The 18846-nt window shown below is 34.1% G+C and overlaps 2 protein-coding genes across 2 annotated transcripts; one reads left to right on the plus strand and one right to left on the minus strand.

Moving 5' to 3' along the window:
* The first annotated feature begins 60 nt into the window (after positions 1-60).
* LOC140051192 (succinyl-CoA:3-ketoacid coenzyme A transferase 1, mitochondrial-like) lies at positions 61-9097 on the plus strand. The gene is made up of 12 exons (XM_072096328.1): positions 61-127; positions 1592-1700; positions 2527-2617; positions 3258-3393; positions 3596-3745; positions 3843-4010; positions 4578-4685; positions 4863-4977; positions 5911-6005; positions 6229-6350; positions 6555-6798; positions 7674-9097. Exons 1-12 carry the CDS (start codon positions 71-73, stop codon positions 7815-7817), a joined length of 1539 nt encoding a protein of 512 aa, XP_071952429.1. The 5' UTR covers positions 61-70; the 3' UTR covers positions 7818-9097.
* Positions 9098-9826: 729 nt separating this feature from the next.
* Positions 9827-18758, minus strand: LOC140051205 (tetratricopeptide repeat protein 4-like). The gene is made up of 10 exons (XM_072096342.1): positions 18603-18758; positions 15544-15649; positions 14736-14897; positions 14171-14316; positions 13798-13854; positions 12533-12619; positions 11827-12026; positions 11510-11597; positions 11087-11169; positions 9827-10438 (listed from the first exon to the last, which is right to left on the minus strand). Exons 1-10 carry the CDS (start codon positions 18729-18731, stop codon positions 10342-10344), a joined length of 1155 nt encoding a protein of 384 aa, XP_071952443.1. The 5' UTR covers positions 18732-18758; the 3' UTR covers positions 9827-10341.
* Between the last annotated feature and the right edge of the window lie 88 nt (positions 18759-18846).

Here is an 18846-nt window from a genome sequence, read left to right on the forward strand (position 1 = left end):
TGGTTTATCCAATGAAGCGTGACTGTCGAATGTCACGCTTCATTGCTCATGCAGCCATCGTCAACACAACATGGCTGGAAGGTTAGCAAGGGCTTGCTATAAACTACGTTTTCCACAAAGCACAAATGTAATTTTCAAGATTATCTTATTTTTTATAAAATCTTATATAAATGATAGTTTATATGATCCGTTTATATTTGTATCATTGTTTAGCTAAAATTGTTATATTGAAATAGCTAGCCTATCTTATTCTAGGCTAGGCCCCCTACTACTACTAGTTGGTAGAGCAAGTAAGTAGGCTGCACATCATGTAGGCAAGTAAAGGTTCCCTTCAAAGCAGATGCTGTATTCAACCAACCTGGCCTAGCCTAACACAACTGGGTTTTATTTCTTATCAAAAGTGTTGTGTTCTCTATATGCATATCTACATTTATTACGGTACTTTTAAAACTCAGTCTTGTCCCCTGTCTGTACCAGATAAGAAACATGATGAACAAAGATGAAATATTACTAATATTAAAAAAACACAAATGTTATGTGCGATTTGAACAATTTGCGCAATTTGAAATTGCGCAAAAAATTCCTTGCGCAATTTGAAATTGCGCAAAGAATTCTTGCGCAATTTCAAATTGCGCACGGATTTTCTTGCGCAATATTAAATTGCGCAATCAACTTGCGCAATATCAAATTGCGCAAGAAAATCCTTGGGCAATTTCAAATTGCGCTGCACAATTTGTAAAATTGTCAAATTGCGCAGCAGAATTCTACCAGAATGCGTGCTAACGTCGACGATCGGTTAACAATAATAATAATTTATTCGAAACTAATAACTCAAAATGAAACATAATAAATGCGAAGATAACATGTGTATAATACACAACATAAATGGCATACACAATTAAATAATATTATCACTCATTGTAACTTAAAATAAATCAAAATAAATGTAAAAATAAAATTAATTAATGTAGTAATACATAACATAGTCTACCGCCAACAACGTTTAGACTTGCTATCAAAACATAGCCAGTAGTAGTAGGCTAGAGTAGTATTAGCCGCCCGCCGTGCACGTGCCCGCCGGGAACACCACCTTTGTGGTCCTTTGTCGGGTCTTCGACGGTATGCTAACAATAACAATATTTTCACTGCTACAAAAAATAAGGAAATGCGATATTATCTTTAATTTTGAATCATTCTTAGAAATTACTATAAAAATATGGGTGTGCATGATTTCACAATCTGTCGAAAAAAACCTTGCGCAATTTGCAGATTACTTGCGCAATTTAATACGTTGCTTGCGCAATTTGAAACAGATGTTTCAATTCAAATTGCGCAAGGAATTCTTTGCGCAATTTTAAATTGCGCAAATCGTTCAAATCGCGCATAACACAAACATTAATTGAAAAATTAATGACGGACCATCGACCACGGAAAAAAAGAGTAGTGTGTGATGTCTACTGAAAACAAATATCATAACAGATGATGATGATAAAATTCACAAAGAGAACTAGATGTTGAAAAGAAAAAATCATTTCGGATTTATGTAGTTCCTCGACTCATTTTATTTGAACCATTTTGTTCAACTTTTCAGTTTTGCAGAGCTGCATTTTCCACATCCTCAAAATTAGATGTCCGGTTTTATGAGAAACCAGAGGAAGCAGTAAGCGATATACCAAATGATTCTACAATTTTAGTTGGAGGTAAAATTAAAATATCCAATCATTGTCTTACAGGGGTACTGAGTGCATCTGGTTTAAAGCACTTTTCGGCCCGTGTGCACTTAAAAGTATCATCTAGTGCATCTTTTAAGAAAGTGTAGGTGGTTACCCTGCTGCAAAAAAAAAACAACTGAATAAGTTAACCCCAATTTCTTGGGAGGTGAAAAAGGAAAAATTTTCAATAACCGGGTTAAATGGCAGCCTGAAAATAACGGTTAAAAACAGTACACCCAATCGATTTAGCCTTAGAAAGCCATTTAACCGGTTAATAGCTGTAACGCAAAATAACGGTTATTTGACCAACTATACCGCAGTAACGTTTGAATTCACCGCCAGTGCCCATTGCATGTTGGGTACTGTTAACTATTTCTGTCAGCAACCACCAATTTTAACGGTTATTGATGAGCAAAAATTGAGCAGAAATGCAGTCAATTTTAAATCTATTTTGAAATAAATGGTTTATTCGACGCTATGCAGATAAAACAGACCCTAAGTCTAGGTGAGATTAAACTAAATAATTGCATTTGTAATTAAAAAAGTATAATTTATTGGGCTTTGTTTTGACTTTTTTCCCATTTAAAATATTCTTGTCAATCCTCAAGCACTGTTTTTTATTTGGTACTTGGTACTTGGTTTGTTTCCTCCTGAATCTTTCACGAGGGAAATTAAGTAGGAGGTCTCAATGAAGTGGTGGTGCTGTTTAATTGGTTTGGACAAGGTGCTTGCTAAAATCTTCTTTAAAGTTTGCATGTTATTCATTCATGAATAGAATAGTTTGTGTGAAGTTGTGAGTTTTTTTAACATTCAGGTTTTGGACTATGCGGAATACCTGAGAATTTGATTGGTGGACTCCTGAACACCGGCGTCAAAGGTCTGACAGCTGTTAGCAACAATGCAGGGTAAGTTCATTAACGCATGAATGAAAAGCAGATAATATAAAAAAAATCCATTCAATGGTATACAAATAATAATGTTTATGAGTTGAATGGGAAGAATATTTTCATGAGTTTAATTAAACAGCCAGACACGAATACAAAACAATTTTGAACACACCAACCATTCAAAAGCAAACTTAGAATCGTAGATGTCATCTTGAATCGAATGTTAAAGGTGCTAAGCAAAAGGTCAGATTATAGCTGCGGAACAGTTATACAGCGCACTCTACAGGTTGGTTGTCGGTTGCAAATTATTCATTCGTATTATCACGTAACAAATGTCAACATTTTCACAAAACATGTATTTATACGCAGGGTTCTTGCCACGGTGGTCGACAATGGTCCACCACTCGGAATTTCCGACCACCACTTTCATGATGCCGACCACCACTATATTTACACATATAGATCTTAGCCTATTGTTCTAAACCTACTACGATGTTAATATAATTATCTACGCATTGAACCATGTATACTGTAGTACCTTAAACAAAGGCAATCTAATGTTGAGCTCCGGAGATCAAAGGGTTTATCTGTGGCTGCGCCACAATCAGTTCCGCAGCAAGGAATATGTAACAACAAAATCTTACATTTATTAATTTAGTGTGGATGACTTTGGTCTTGGTTTACTACTAAAAACCAAACAGATCAAAAGAATGGTATCATCGTATGTTGGAGAAAACGCAGAATTTGAAAGGCAATATTTATCAGGTGAACTGGAGGTTGAACTAACCCCTCAGGTACGATGTTTGTATAATCGGAACACATCCCTAAAACATAATTGAGCTGGCCATCTTGATATTCTCGTGGCTGTTGAAAACAAAATTAAAAGGGTGGGCTTATTGCAGAGGTTCAAAATATTTGTAATTATGCATTTCAGATTTACTTGTCCATATGAACATTTTAGTATTCTATTTACCATTTTGTAATTGTTTTTTGTAGGGAACTTTGGCTGAAAGGATAAGGGCAGGAGGAGCAGGTATCCCAGCATTCTTTACACCAACTGGCTTTGGAACATTAATTCACGTTGGGGGCGCTCCTATCAAATACAATGCAGATAAATCGGTTGAGATAACCAGTGAACCACGAGAAGTATGTGTAGATATGTCATATGATTATCCGACATCAGATATAAAATATAGATATTTAAATATTAGACAATTAAATTCAATTTTATCACTTTTTTCAGGATCGTATGTTTAATGGCATCAATTACATAATGGAAAAGGCTATCACAGGAGACTATGCATTGGTTAAGGCATGGAAGGCAGATCGGGCTGGAAATCTCATATTTAGAAAATCTGCTAGAAACTTTAACGTTCCTATGTCAAAAGCTGCTAAAATTACTATTGCAGAGGTAAAAAAAGTAAAGTAAAGCTTTGCCTACACTATCAAACTTTATGTGACAAAAAAACGTGTCCATATATGGACATGATAATGTCATATCACTACCATATTTGGGCATTTCACTACCATATTTGGGCACATCACACTTTTTTTGTCAAACTAGTTTGCTAAAGCTCAAACAAACTCTGCACTCACTCCAAATTACAATAGAGATACTATTGATTTCAAAACTCATTTATTATCTGTCCGGAATACACTGTTTAGTAGAAATCTCCTATCACCATGCTCAGGAAAAAATGTAAAATGTGTGCCTAGACAATATTGTATTACACTGTAGTTAGGATATCCCAATGTTATACTGTAACTGTGTGACACTCTATTCAGAAATAATGAAATTGGTCTCAAATAGATAGTTTAATTTTGTTATTGTCTGATTTAATTAGTATGAATTTATTGTATTTTACAATTTTTAGTCCATTCATAATCTTTTTTTCACTATCTTCTGTTCACTGGTGTTTTTTTTTATAGAATTTAAATCACTTATTTAATCACTTTGTATTTTCTTACTGACATAAAGGTTGAGGAGATTGTTGACGTTGGCACATTTGCTCAAGAAGACATACATATTCCAAGTATTTATGTTCATAGAGTAATCAAAGGTGAAAAATATGAAAAAAGAATTGAGGTAAGTCATGCCATACGCAGACAAAATGATTAATTTTTTTAATTTCTTTTTTTAAAGACCTTGGTACAAATGAGAACTTTTTTTAAATATCTGGTTGTTACAAGATTTTGAAATACTTTACTAAAATATATTTAAAAACAATACTGTGTAATACTGTATATTTGGTCTGTATTTTAGAGGCTAACACTACAGAAAGAAGAAGATTCAACAAGTGATGGCAGCAGCCCAGCAGTTGCAATGAGGGAACGTATTGTCCGACGAGCCGCTTTGGAGTTTGAAGATGGAATGTATGGTATCCTTCAAAATGAGTACAATATATGGAAAGGGACATCATGTTAAGGTCACAAAACATGGCTGTTGGACCTTGTGTGTATAATGGGTTTAGATAGTTTGTTTTACCACTTTACTTCCATTAAATCCCATCATTCCTATGTAAAGCATGGAGTATTTTTATTTGATTTATTTGCATCTCATTAACTTACTTTACTAAGATTTTACATATATGTAACAGATTTGATTTTATGTCTTTGCGTAGTATGAAATATATAATGTATAAATGAAATTGCTGGAAGTGGGTTTACTCAAAGAACTTATAACACAAGAATCTCCTGTTCTTCAATTTGCATTCAAAACACAGTATCGGAAGTACAGGGTTAAAAGGTCAAACTGGGCGACGCCATTTCACAGCATGGAGCAGCGCCCCCTCCAAACTAGGAAGTCAATTACTCTACCCACCTAGAGTATTAGCAGATTCCCTCTATGATTTTGACTTTCTAATTTGATGTGGGCTTCCTACTCCATGGCTCACAATGGCACCACCCATTAGCTCTATTCTATCCCACAATGCCTTTCGAAATTGTTACGCGCTTCGGACGAACAGGAGATTCTTGTGTTATAAGTTCTTTGGTTTACTGTATGTCGACACGGAAACTCAACTGTGTCAACATAAGCGCTCAGAGCAACTGAACGAACTGACCTCAACACAAGCGTTGTTCAGTTGAATTTTCTAATTTTTCGGAACTAAAAGAAAAACAAAATGACAATTGGGTCAATCATGACTATAGTTATAACCAGATCCATGTCAAAATAAACACTTTCACATTGAATATTTTCAGTGTATTCATTTGCTCACAACTATTTCCTTTCGGTTAGGTTGCTTAGAGTTTCAGATCGATACAAATCTACTGTATGTTATGATTAAATGTATTCCTTAATTGATATTTAGCAAACCTGGGAATTGGAATGCCAATGCTAGCTAGCAACTATATTCCAGCTGGAGTCAATGTTCATCTACAGAGTGAAAATGGAATTCTGGGATTGGTGAGTTCAACTTCACATTTGGATGTTTACATTGAATGTTGTTATACCCTTAAATGTTATGTTATGTGTTTAGATTTTGTTTGTTGTTATGAAGTATTTTTAATTTATTAGAGAGGACCCGAAATATATGTTAACTCACTGGGCTAAACTGGTGTCATAATTTGAATTTAAGTGGTTCAATGAGAAAAAATTAAAGTTAGCGTTTTGTTTTTTTTTGTGATAGGGTCCATTTCCAAAGCCTGGAAAGCAGGACGCTGATCTTATCAATGCTGGTAAAGAAACCGTTACAACAATTCCAGCAGCTAGCTTCTTCTCAAGTGATGACTCATTTGCTATGATCAGAGGGTAAGGTTCTTTCATTAATTATTATACTTCAGCTATATGTGAATATGAATTAAATATTGTGAGGAAAGTCATTATGATTCAATATTTTAAAGTTTATTTGTTCATCTTCAGGAATGAATAATGTTGTAACATATTTATAGGTACCACCAAGGCAGACACTCAAAATTCTAAACATTTTAAATGAATTTATCTTTGTTCTTTTAGTGGACATGTTGATTTGACAATTCTTGGTGCAATGCAGGTATCTAAGTATGGAGATCTTGCTAATTGGATGATTCCAGGCAAGATGGTGAAGGGAATGGGTGGAGCAATGGACCTAGTTGCTTCTCCAGGCACTCGAGTGGTGGTTACAATGGAACACACTGCAAAAGGCAAACATAAAATCCTGGATGATTGTAGCCTACCACTTACAGGGGTCAAGTGTGTTGACAGGATCATTACAGATATGGTAAGAAAACATTTATTATCCAACATTTACTTTTTTAAGCAAAACTTAATCTTAATTTTCAGTGCATATTTACTTGGAGTAGAAGACACCTTCAGGACTTAACAAAGTTTTTTTAATTGTTTTTTATTTTTATTTGAACCATATTTCATGAGGGTGATTCATCCAGCAATTGGGACCCTCAGAACAGATACAATACCCAAAATACAGCAATAACAGTAAAGTAAAAGAAAAACAAAAGCCTATAAATAAAATGAATTATTTTTTATTTTTATTTATTCAATTTTCTGCAATATACAATACAAAGAAGACAAAACAAATATGAAATGCCACTTTCAAGGCAACAATATGAAGGTGCTAAACACCTATGCTAGTTGGTCAACAAATTACTTGAGAATTAAAAAAAAAATCTGAAAAAATCTGAATAAGAAAATTTGGAATATACAGTAGTAAATAACTGATATGTTAAATTAAGCAAAAATAATAAATATATATACTTAGATCAAATATTTTACAATTTAAAGTCTGGAGAAGGATTACATAGTTTGGAGAAAAGTCATAAGTCTAGGTTTGAATGAGGACAAGGATAATGAATTGCGGATAGATAGATCATTGTAGAAATCCCTTAATTTAAACATAATGTTTTCTCTTGTTCGTTCTATAGGAAAGTGTCCCAAAGGAGGAGTTCTATTACATATTACTTGCTCTGTATGTACTGTATTACTGTATGTATGATAAAGATATTTATTTGCAGGATAAAAATGACTGACCATGCCATACAGTTTTTTTTTTCAATAGCGCACCCTTTGTCTGGCTCTTCATTTTTCTGTATTTCGATCAGTTACTGAGTGCTTAATTTATTCTCTGTTTTTACGCAGTGTGTATTTGACATTGATAAGGAGAATGGTCTTACGTTGGTGGAGCTTTCTGAAGGTGTAACAGTGGAAGATATAATTGAAGCTACGGGGACAGATTTCAATATAACAGACAATTTAAAACCAATGGGACAGATATCAAAATAAATGTTTACAGATAAAAAACAAATGTATCATCATGTTTACAGAAAGAAAAACTAGCAATAAACCGTACAGACCAAGTTAAACTTGTTAAAACAGACACGAGCTAAAACAAGGTGCTTATGTGAGTAAGTGCAGTATTGAACAGTTTAGGGTGAACTAGCTAAGTGTGACCATATATTATTATATTTTTAGTATTTATTTGTATTATCTGTAAAATTCTTATTTTCAACATTACACTTTTACACATTGTTTACCAAACTGCTTTTAATCTCGCTGCTTTAAGCAGGATGGTTGAGATAATGTATAGTGAGTATTATAGTATTACAATAATAACCAGTAAAGCCAGTGGAAATCATAAAATTGTGGGATACCATTTTGGAAGGTTAATGTCACCTCTTTAGTATTATCCGGTTAATAATGTAGTGCTCCCAATCACAAATAGAGTGTAAATTATTACATAGATGTTTCTATTGGGAAAACTTTTGAATATTATTAATTTTAGTTCAATCTACTTTTATGCTAGAAGAAATACTGTAAAATTTTGTTTACACCTTATTTATAGAGGGTGACCTTAAACAGCGTATGTTGACAATCAAGGGGCCCGTTTGATGAGTGACAGTGGTTGTGTGTATACTAGTACACCGGGGTAACCCCCTACTCATCTCGAAAGATGTACTAGGTTCTTTAAAATGCACATGTGTACACTGGACCTACGGTTTATAGTCCTTTTCCGAGAAGAGTCGTTCTACCACCAGAACCATGGAGCAGTTTGAACCCTTGCCGATGTTAATTTGACAAGGTATTATGGTTTCACTGTCCTAACCGCTTGGCCACTCGCAGCTCAATACTATAGATGGGGGTTTTGAAATTAAATATTACACCACAACTAGTACGGTTACCCTTACCGATTTAGCACAAATGATACTGTTAAAAGATAGAATATTGTATATATCTTTATGGAAGTGTATAACATAGTTACTTAAAAAATAAGGAGTATATACATAGAGATCTCTAATGAGACAACAGTGCGATCAGAAAGAACTCACAATCATGAAAATATATTTAAATATTATGTTATCTCTATTATAGAGATGGCAAAATCACCAATTGAAAAGTATAATTGAATAAATGTCTTCCAATACTGGAAATTATTTTGTCATTTCTTTAGAATTCACTTTCTTAGTGGTTAATACATCATTAAATAATTCACATTCTCTTCAAGAGTTTGCTCCAATGTAGTATATCTGGAGTAACTTCTCTGGAATCTTGTGGTTTTCAGGGAGTTGTTTTTTTAAATTTTTTAAAAATGGGGTGTCAGCAAAAGGTATTTTTAGTCCGATTTTTTTATGAAATCCAAGCTCAAGTAAGTTTCTTGTGAAACATTTTTAATACTCCAATCATAAATAAAACGATTAATCCTGTCCCAACACTTATCTGACCCGATTCTGAATTATACCCCTTTCACACCAAAACTCCGGAGTCACCCCGGGGTTTATGACCATTCAAAACGTCGAGAAACTCCGGAGATACCCCTTTCACACCAACCTAGCAACACCGGGGGTTTATAAAATAAAATTGTAAATGTCGCCCTCTATTTTGTTTGTTAACTGAATTTATGGCAGGTGTCATGACAATGCAGCATCAGTGATATGCAAATGGTTTTCCCTGTTTATAAAAATGAATTTAATGCAGATAGTGTATACTGTGTATGTACTAAAAAAATATGACACAACAAATTCAAGCAGGCCTTCTTTTATAATTCCTTCTTTTTATATTCCTGTTCAAAAAATATTACAGTTAACTCTTCTGAAACTGACAAACCAACAACATGCCTAGCTTTCACAATACAATTTAAATAGTGTATTTGTAGGAAAGGTGGTTGGACTGTATTTATTTTGCTACTTAAAAGTTAATGGTATATTTTATGTGAAAATAATAGGGAGAATTTCTTTTGTTGCAAAATTCCCCTTTATTTATTTCGTCTACTTGGCATGCATTTTGGGATCTTATCATTTTGTTTAAAGTTTAATTTTTTTTTTCAGGAAAGTTAGTTGTATGTATTTTTCTGGGCCGTAGCCAGCATGAGGCAGATGAGCGCTCGCCTCGTCTGATATTTTCAATTTTCACAACCAACCTCAATTCCCCAGCAGAGATCGTCATTGCTTTATATTATAAATAATAACTAAAGCATCTTTGCCTTGTCTGTTTTTAACCTCTCGCTACGGGCTTGTTTTTTGGTTGAGCAATATTTTGCTTTTCGTAAAAAGTAGAAACAATTCGAACTAGTAAATTGCGCTGCAGCGAAAAGGAACTAGAATTCGTCGCAGAAGGAAGTATGACAGACAGAAACTCGAATACGCATGCGAGAACAAATTCGTCTAGTGGAAAATCAGCTTTAGTTAGTTTCACAGACAAGTACTAACAGATAATGCTGAAAGAATATAATGACAGATAGTATATAGAAGTATTTGTTTTCATTAGTTTTTTAAACGTTTTATCATTTTCTTTTTACTATAGTGGTGGTTTCTCATGTTCTTTTATTGTGTTTTTGAAGAAGTTTTCTCTCATAATCAGATCCACCAACCAGGACTATAAAAGCCGGAGTACCTGCAAGTATTCGGTATCTATACAGGGGGAAATAAAAAGATTATTAGAGAAAAGGAATTATAGATATTAGCATATGGACTCCATGTCTTAAATTTCAAAACCATATCAATAGGTAGAATAATAAATCATTATTATATCCTGCAAGCAAGATTAAGGTTTTTTAGTGATCTATCGATTCAGCACTTTCACAACTTCAGAGGTTTACACACACCGGGGAGTCTTTACCCAAGGTTTGTGTGATGTGTGTTTGTGGTGTGTGTAAACTCTGAAGTCTTGCTAGGCGATGTGAAAGTCCCTTACATTTTGTATAATATGTGTTTTGTTGGCGATATCAGAGAGGAACAACATGTATTCATGAAAAGATCTGAAAATTTTTAACAATACACCACAACAGACTAGGAGAGAAGAGAATAGACATGTTTCGCAACGCTACAAATAGGATAACTTTGGGAATATGAGAATGGGAATCAGCTCAAGAGTTTCACAATTGTATGACGTATCCGTTTTTGTTATCGTATTCATAGCATTGCGAAACCTCCCTATCCTATTTATGGCAATAAGCAACAGACCAATCAGGAAATGGGCTTTCACAGTGAAATAAGTAATAGCATTAATTGAATACGAATGCAAACATAACAATCAAAAACACAGACAAAATGTCTTACCGTGAATCTGACAAAATAGTTTTCAAAGTGTTGTGTGCATTCACCTTAATCAGAAGTTGGCTATTATGATCCTCAAAATAAACCTATAAAAAAGATCAAAAAAGATATTAAATCAATGAGGTAATATATGTAAAATTTGTGATATAACATTTTTATATTAATATAATTTCTATTCAAATATGTAAAATTATGTAGGCTGCCATATGTTATAAAAGCATTGCTACAACCAAAGCTGCTGATAATTCTAAAACTCTAATGCATGAAAAGAAAGGTTACTGTCACAGATGAATTAGAAACAGAATTAGAAAGAACAAGCTTATCCGTCAGCATATGCTGAAGCACTACTGTAAAACAAAAATCTTTTTGAAATCCATGTTTCTATATGTTACCGAAAGCAAACTGATGGTAATTTATTATAGTTACCTGTAAGCGATTGAGGTCATATTTCTTTTCAGTGTCCCACTCAATAAATTCATCTTCACCAAACATTACCTCTAGATGATCTTGTAAACTGTATGATGATGAAGAAAGCCACAAGATATAAAAATTAAATAACATTATCAGATCGCCAAGCAAAACTTTGGAGTTTACACACATAGGGGCACACACCAAACAAAACACAGGTGGTTACAGTCTAATGTGTATAAAATATAGAGTTTTGATTTGAAAAGTTAAATTAAAAAATGGCTCTAAAAAGATTCATGCATTCAACAGTATCGTACCAACATCACAACACTTACCTTGCATTTTCATTAAACGCTTCAATAAGTTCTGTAGTTGCGTGTTCGGGATACATGAACCTGACAGGCCATATAAGAGCACCCTCTTCATCTAAAGATACTATGTTATCACTTCCTTGAAGCGTTGCGTACATTCTATCTTCTTCGGATAATAACTCATTATCTTCATCTTCATCGTTTTGTAACTTGATATTCCTTTTCTATTATTATTTCAGGAAGTAATTTTTAAAAATTGATTTTGATTTAATTTAATTGTTCTGTTTTTATTTATTTCGTTACCATACATAAAGAAAACAAACACAGAACAAAGGAAAAAAATGTATTATGGTACCAGGGATAGCCCTCTAATTTACATCCTGAGGGGTCCTACATAATAATCACATTTTTATTTATGTAAACAATACAAAATATGTATTTTAGACAGTAGGATAATTCTTCATCAAAATCATAATAAAATAGCAGATATTAAATTTAAATTATTAGCTTAGCATGAACTTATTTTTTAAATGATGGAGTGAGGCTTTTATTTTTGAATTTGCAAAACATAATTCTGTAATTTGTATTTCAACAAGTAAAAAGAATGACCAAGTTTCTGCATAATATTGCCACAAGCCTTTGTATGCAAATCATCAATATTATATACTGTGCTTTTAATATTGTTCTTTCTGTCTTGTTTTTAAGGAAATGAATTTTATAAATATCATACCTTTATAGCTTCCAGAAGTCTTTGTTTTTGTGCTCTTTCTTTCTTTTCTTGTATCATTCTTTTCCTTCTTTCTTTTTCAAAGATTTTCTACAATTTTATAAACAAATTGTTATTGCATATATGTAGGAATGGGTTAACAAAATATTGTTTTATTAAAAAACTCAGGGGGAGGGTATATACCTCAGAGGGAGCAGAGCATATACCTCAGAGGGTGCATAGGCCCTATAAGTACCTCAGAGGGATCATATACCCCAGAGGGATCATATACCTCAGAGGGTGCATAGGCCCTATAAGTACCTCAGAGGGATCATATACCCCAGAGGGATCATATACCTCAGAAGGAGAATAGGCCCTATAAGTACCTCAGAGGGATCATACACCCCAGAGGGATCATATACCTCAGAAGGAGAATAGGCCCTATAAGTACCTCAGAGGGATCATACACCCCAGAGGGATCATATACCTCAGAAGGAGAATAGGCCCTATAAGTACCTCAGAGGGATCATATACCCCAGAGGGATCATATACCTCAGAGGGTGCATAGGCCCTATAAGTACCTCAGAGGGATCATACACCCCAGAGGGAGCATATACCTCAGAAGGAGAATAGGCCCTATAAGTACCTCAGAGGGATCATACACCCCAGAGGGATCATATACCTCAGAAGGAGAATCGGCCCTATAAGTACCTCAGAGGGATCATACACCCCAGAGGGAGCATATACCTCAGAGGGAGCATAGGCCCTATAAGTACCTCAGAGGGATAATACACCCCAGAGGGATCATATACCCTAGAGACCATATACCCTAGGGACCCTATACCCAGGGGAAAATATGACCCGGGGGACTATATACCCAGGGAAGGCCATATATCCCAGGGGGACCATTACATCCAATAGTTGGCTTATCTATAAGAATAAAATGTATTGAGGCATAATAAAAATTTGGTTTGCGGTACATGATGTGTTTCTAAAAAGGAAGTAAATTGGGGTTGAGAATGTCTGGGCGTTTTGTTTGTTTTGATATAATACTGTACTTCCTGTTGCTACTGCAAACCTGACTGTACTAGTGTTTATTTACCATGCACATGTCATTTTTTAACAATAAAAGAGTTTAGTAAAATTGAATGCGCCCATTATATGAACACGATGACATCATATCACTACCATATTTGGGCACACTTCTTTTGTCAAACAAGTTTGATAATGTAGACAGAGCTTCAACAATAATAAAATGATAAAGTACGGTTTGATAAACATTTACTTACATGTGCTTTATCTGCTTTTAATCGATACTCCTGTAGAGTAACGTCTGTGGGTTTTTCCTTAAAAAACAACAACAAAAATCAAACAGTTATAGTATACAAATAATGCACAAGTCTAAATTCGTATGATTGTGCGCACTCTTGGGTATTCACAATGTCGTGCATGTCGGAACATTGTTAATACCCTAGACTGCGCCACATCTCCACTAACACACTCTGACTTGTGCATTTTTTGTATACTAAACAATGTCCCAAGAAATTAAAATCAGAGAACTTAGTACTAATGACTGAACAATCCACCCTTTGTGCAAAATCTGCTTTGAAAATGTCTACATTTCTGTAAAATTACGTGTAAACATTAGAATTGTTTGAATACCTTTAAACCTCGATCACACCATTGCACGGCAGCTGAGTAAAGTTCTAACTTCATGCAACACTGAATACAACGAAGAAGAGCTTTATTATGATCAGGATTTAACTCTAGAGCTTTCACAGCATCATTTAGCGAAGAACGAAAATTACCTTGAAATAATACAATAAAACTATTAATCATCATATTATTCATGTAAAAGAAAGGTACGCGTAAATGTGAGTCCTGTATTCATTCTGAACTTGGGGGAATAAGCTGTAAGGGGCTCATTGTACTAAGCCTTGGCATTATTTTGTAGAGTGGCCAGTTTGTCTGCAAACCACCTTTAACCTCCCTAGTAATTTGTGTAATTAATTATGTAAAAGAAATGAGCTGTTAGGGTCTCATTGTACTAAGTTTTGAAATTATGTGCTAGTGTTGGCAATTATTTTCAATGCTACTTTTATCCAGGGAGTTGTAAAATAATTTTTTATAACTCCTTGCTTTTATCCACCCAAAACTACATGAAACGACATGTCCTAAATATCATAAAAAAAGATATTATTAAAGATTTCTGTGATTTTAAAAGTACCTAAGTGGTATTCAGCAGCAGCCTTATTTGTATATAAAATAGCATTAAGTTTATCATCCTTTGCATTCTGCTTCAGACCCTCACTGTAGGCTTTGCTGGCCATTTTGAATTTCTTCTTCTTAAAACAATCATTGCCATCATCTTTGTAGCTTAAAGCAGTTTCTGGAGGAGAAAAATGTATTCTAAAATCAATTCTATTAAAAATGAATCGATGTAGACAGACAGTCTAGACTGTTCAGACAGACTTGTATGACTTGAAATGAGGAAATGTCAAATGGGGTGGGGTGTCGGGTTAGTAAAAGTAGGGGGGTGGGGTTAGTAGGGAATGGGGTTAGTAATAGTAGGGCATGGGGTTAGTAGGGAATGGGGTTAGTAATAGTAGGGGTGTCGGGTTAGTAAAAGTAGGGGCGTGGGGTTAGTAGGGAATGGGGTTAGTAATAGTAGGGGAGTGGGGTTTATAACAGTAGGGGAGTGGGGATAGTAATAGTAGGAGTGTGGGGTTAGTAATAGTAGGAGTGTGGGGTTAGCAGGAGCGTTGGGTTAGTAAAAGTAGGGCGTGGGGTTAGTAAAAGTAGGGTGTGGGGTTAGTAGTGGTGTGGAGTTAGTAAAAGTAGGGCGTGGGGTTAGTAATAGTAGGGGAGTGGGGTTAATAACAGTAGGAGTGTGGGGTTAGTAAAAGTAGTGCGTGGGGTTAGTAAAAGTAGTGCGTGGGGTCAGTAAAAGTAGGGTGTGGGGTTAGTAGTGGTGTGGAGTTAGTAATAGTAGGGGTGTGGGCTTAGTAGGGATGGTGTATATCACATTTTAGTACCTTCAGGTGTTCCTTCGTCATATTTTAACGCTTGTAATGCTTCTATTGCTGTAGATGTTGCACCATCATCAGTTTTTGTCATAAATGCAGGAATTTTTTCTATTTCCTATTTTAAAAAGAATATTGGTTAAAATCAATGAATGAATAATAATTTTTCATTGCTACATAAATACTATAAACCACCAGTATGTACTCTTACTGTTTTTCATAAATTATTAAAAATAAATTTAGATAAATTATTTTTGAAAGGCCCCATCAACATCAGTTTTCGCGCCGCTGCTCTAGCCAGCTATGTCCCATGAGCACATATTCATTAATAAGCTGTTTCTTAGTGGTAGCTTTAGTATCTAAGGCCGACAGTTTTGCTAAAATGGAAACTCAACTATAATTTATAGTTCCCAGCTGCTGGACCCAACAAACGTCCTGGGGGGGGGGGAGAGTCGATTTCGGATTCTTAACCTTTGATTGGCTGACGCGAATCAACAGATTGTGGAAGAATTTTCACTTGAGAGGTCATGTTGTCGCTAGAGGGTATTCAGTTGCATGCCTATAGTTCAGGTTGAGGTCACAGACAAACAGGCTTCAGCACAATAAAATTCAAAATTTACCATTTTGGAATTAGTAGATTAAAATTTTTTGGCAAATAATACATTGTTGGAAAGGTACACATGTCTTCTGTCAAATGCTGTGTATACAATTAACCAGTGAAAAAATGGGCATGTGATTCATAATTAAAGAACTATCTGTGATTTGTATGTACTCCTTGCGATTAAAAAAAGAAAATCTTTTTATTAATGATGAACAATGATTAATTTTTAAATGTCGAGCGGCATTTTTTGTAAGAAATATTTCTTGTTAATTTATATTTTTATACAAATTTAATCAGATTTTAGCAGATAACTTTTTTTGTAGATTAGTAATATTTATTTATTTATAAACAATGAAAAAGAGAGAGACAAACAAGAAATACAAACAATATATTGTAAAAAGTATCAAAATTCATTTTATTATAAACACATTATCAACAATATATCTATTACTCCATTTTGTCAATCGAAATGGGAAACAGAATTTAGAAATGTGAACTTTAAGTGGAATGAAATATGGTTAAAAAAAGTATATAGCATGAAACATGTAACAAAAGTAGCACAATTTAATTTTAAACTGCTACATCAGATTCTGGCATGTAAACAACGAATGAAGATATGGAAAATATCTCCTGAAGAAATGTGCGAACACTGCCAAAACGAAATTGAGACAGACAAGCACATGCTTTTGAAATGTAAAAGTATCCAAAAAGTATGGAAAAAATTCAACAAAATGATTATAAAATGCTATACACTTGAAGAAACCGTACATGATTGGCTAGACATTGGAACAAAAAGTGAAAATGTCAATGAATTATTATCATTGTTTACTTTTTGTATTTATAAAACAAATTTTATTAAATCATTAGAAAAGCCTTCAAAAATTAGATCAAAAGTCGTCTGGAACTTGTTCCGATTTGAGCTAAAAAATCTTATACAGAATCAATATGCTTGTAACATAAACAAGGCAAAAAAGAAATGGGGTAACGTAAAAAGAAAATTATTAACTTGTATTTCTTAAAATTACATGTATTAATTTTTAATTGTTTTATTATTATTTTAATTTTTATTTATATATACAGTATATATTTAAAACATTTTTCTATATATACCTTACCTACAAGTACAATGTGTAATATGAAGAATGAAATAAAAGTGGGTTGGCCCCACAAAAGAGAAAAAAAAAAGATTAATAATATAAAAAAAAGTAAAATAATTACTAGGCCTAGTATTTATTATTATTTAGGCCTAGTTAGGCACACACAGGGGGAATCGAATAGGAATAGAGGTAAATTACGGCGCTAGTTCCGTTTCGCACCTGTCGTTTATTTCGACTCAAAATTGGTTAAGTAACTTTATCGTGAGTACCACACCTTAGAATTAGGCCTCAAAAATATTTTTACGAAGGAGATCACACAAAAAGTAAAAAATAAATCCTTTAAATTGATGAATTTACAGACGTGTTTTTCGCACATCGGTTCGTGAATTTCGCATACTCCATGTTCAATGTTGTTGTTTCTATGGAGCGCCAAAAGAGCAATCATAATAGAGGGCTAAAAACTCAATAAATTGCGTATATTTAATGCATTTATTGGTGAAAATTACGTTCAATTTTATCATATTTTGTCAATGTCAATGCAACAAAAATATTACTGTTGATACTGTACATGGTTTTTGCAGAAACTTTTAGGAATGAAAATCGACAAATTCATCATCATATTACATGTACTGTAGGGGTATACCTGATCTAAATAATATTCCTCTTATTAGTCTTACTCTTAGGTCTAGGCTAGGGTTGGTTGCTATTTGAAAACAGCAAATTATTAGCAGTAAAATGTTACAGCATTTTTATTGACAAAATATATTAAAATTAAACGTGTATTTCAATAATAAATGCATTAAAAGAAGACGCATTCCACTGAGTTTTTAACCATCTATTGTTGTTGCTCTTTTGGCGCTCCATAGAAACAAAAATATTGAACTTCGAGTATGCTAAATTCGCGAACGGTATGCGAGAAACATGTCTGTAAAATCATCAATTTAAGGATTTATTAGTTACTTTTTATGTGATTCTTCTTCATAAAAGTACTTATGAGGCCCAATTTTAAGGTGTGGTATTCACAATAAGTTGCTTAACAATTTGGAGTCAAAAGGAAGTCGAAATAAAAACAGGTGCGAAACGGAACTAGCGCCTAAATTACCACAGACTCAGTACACTACCAAGTTGTCTTTTTGTTTGGTGGTACTGGTATACAACTTAGTTAGGCTAGTCAGACAGGCCACTTTCATTCAAGACAGGCTACGTACTAGTAGTAGTACTGTAGTAGTACAGTGGTACTATCTATGAGAGGGCTATAATAGGCATGGCCCTAGCTAGCTAGGCCTAGCTAGAGTAGTAGTAGTAGTAGGGCCTAGTAGGTTAAGGCTAGCCTGATAATGATTCATCACAATTTTCAACATAAAAATTAATACCTCTCTCCAATTTTCTTCAGTTAGCCCATCAGTGTATGGTTTTCTAGGTAAAGTATCCATAAAAGCATCTATTTTAGCATCTAAATCTTGGGCGAGTTCATGAGCTTTTCCATGATTTGAGGCTGCCATTGTGTATACGTTCACGCATAAAAAATTTAAACCTCATGGATGGATTTTTTGGAAAGTGAGAGGTCAACAATGATGTAACAGGTCGGCAGTGACGTAGGGAAATCCCCTACGACAG

Source organism: Antedon mediterranea, chromosome 6 (assembly GCF_964355755.1).
Source record: "Antedon mediterranea chromosome 6, ecAntMedi1.1, whole genome shotgun sequence".
Classification (NCBI taxonomy): Eukaryota; Metazoa; Echinodermata; class Crinoidea; order Comatulida; family Antedonidae; genus Antedon; species Antedon mediterranea.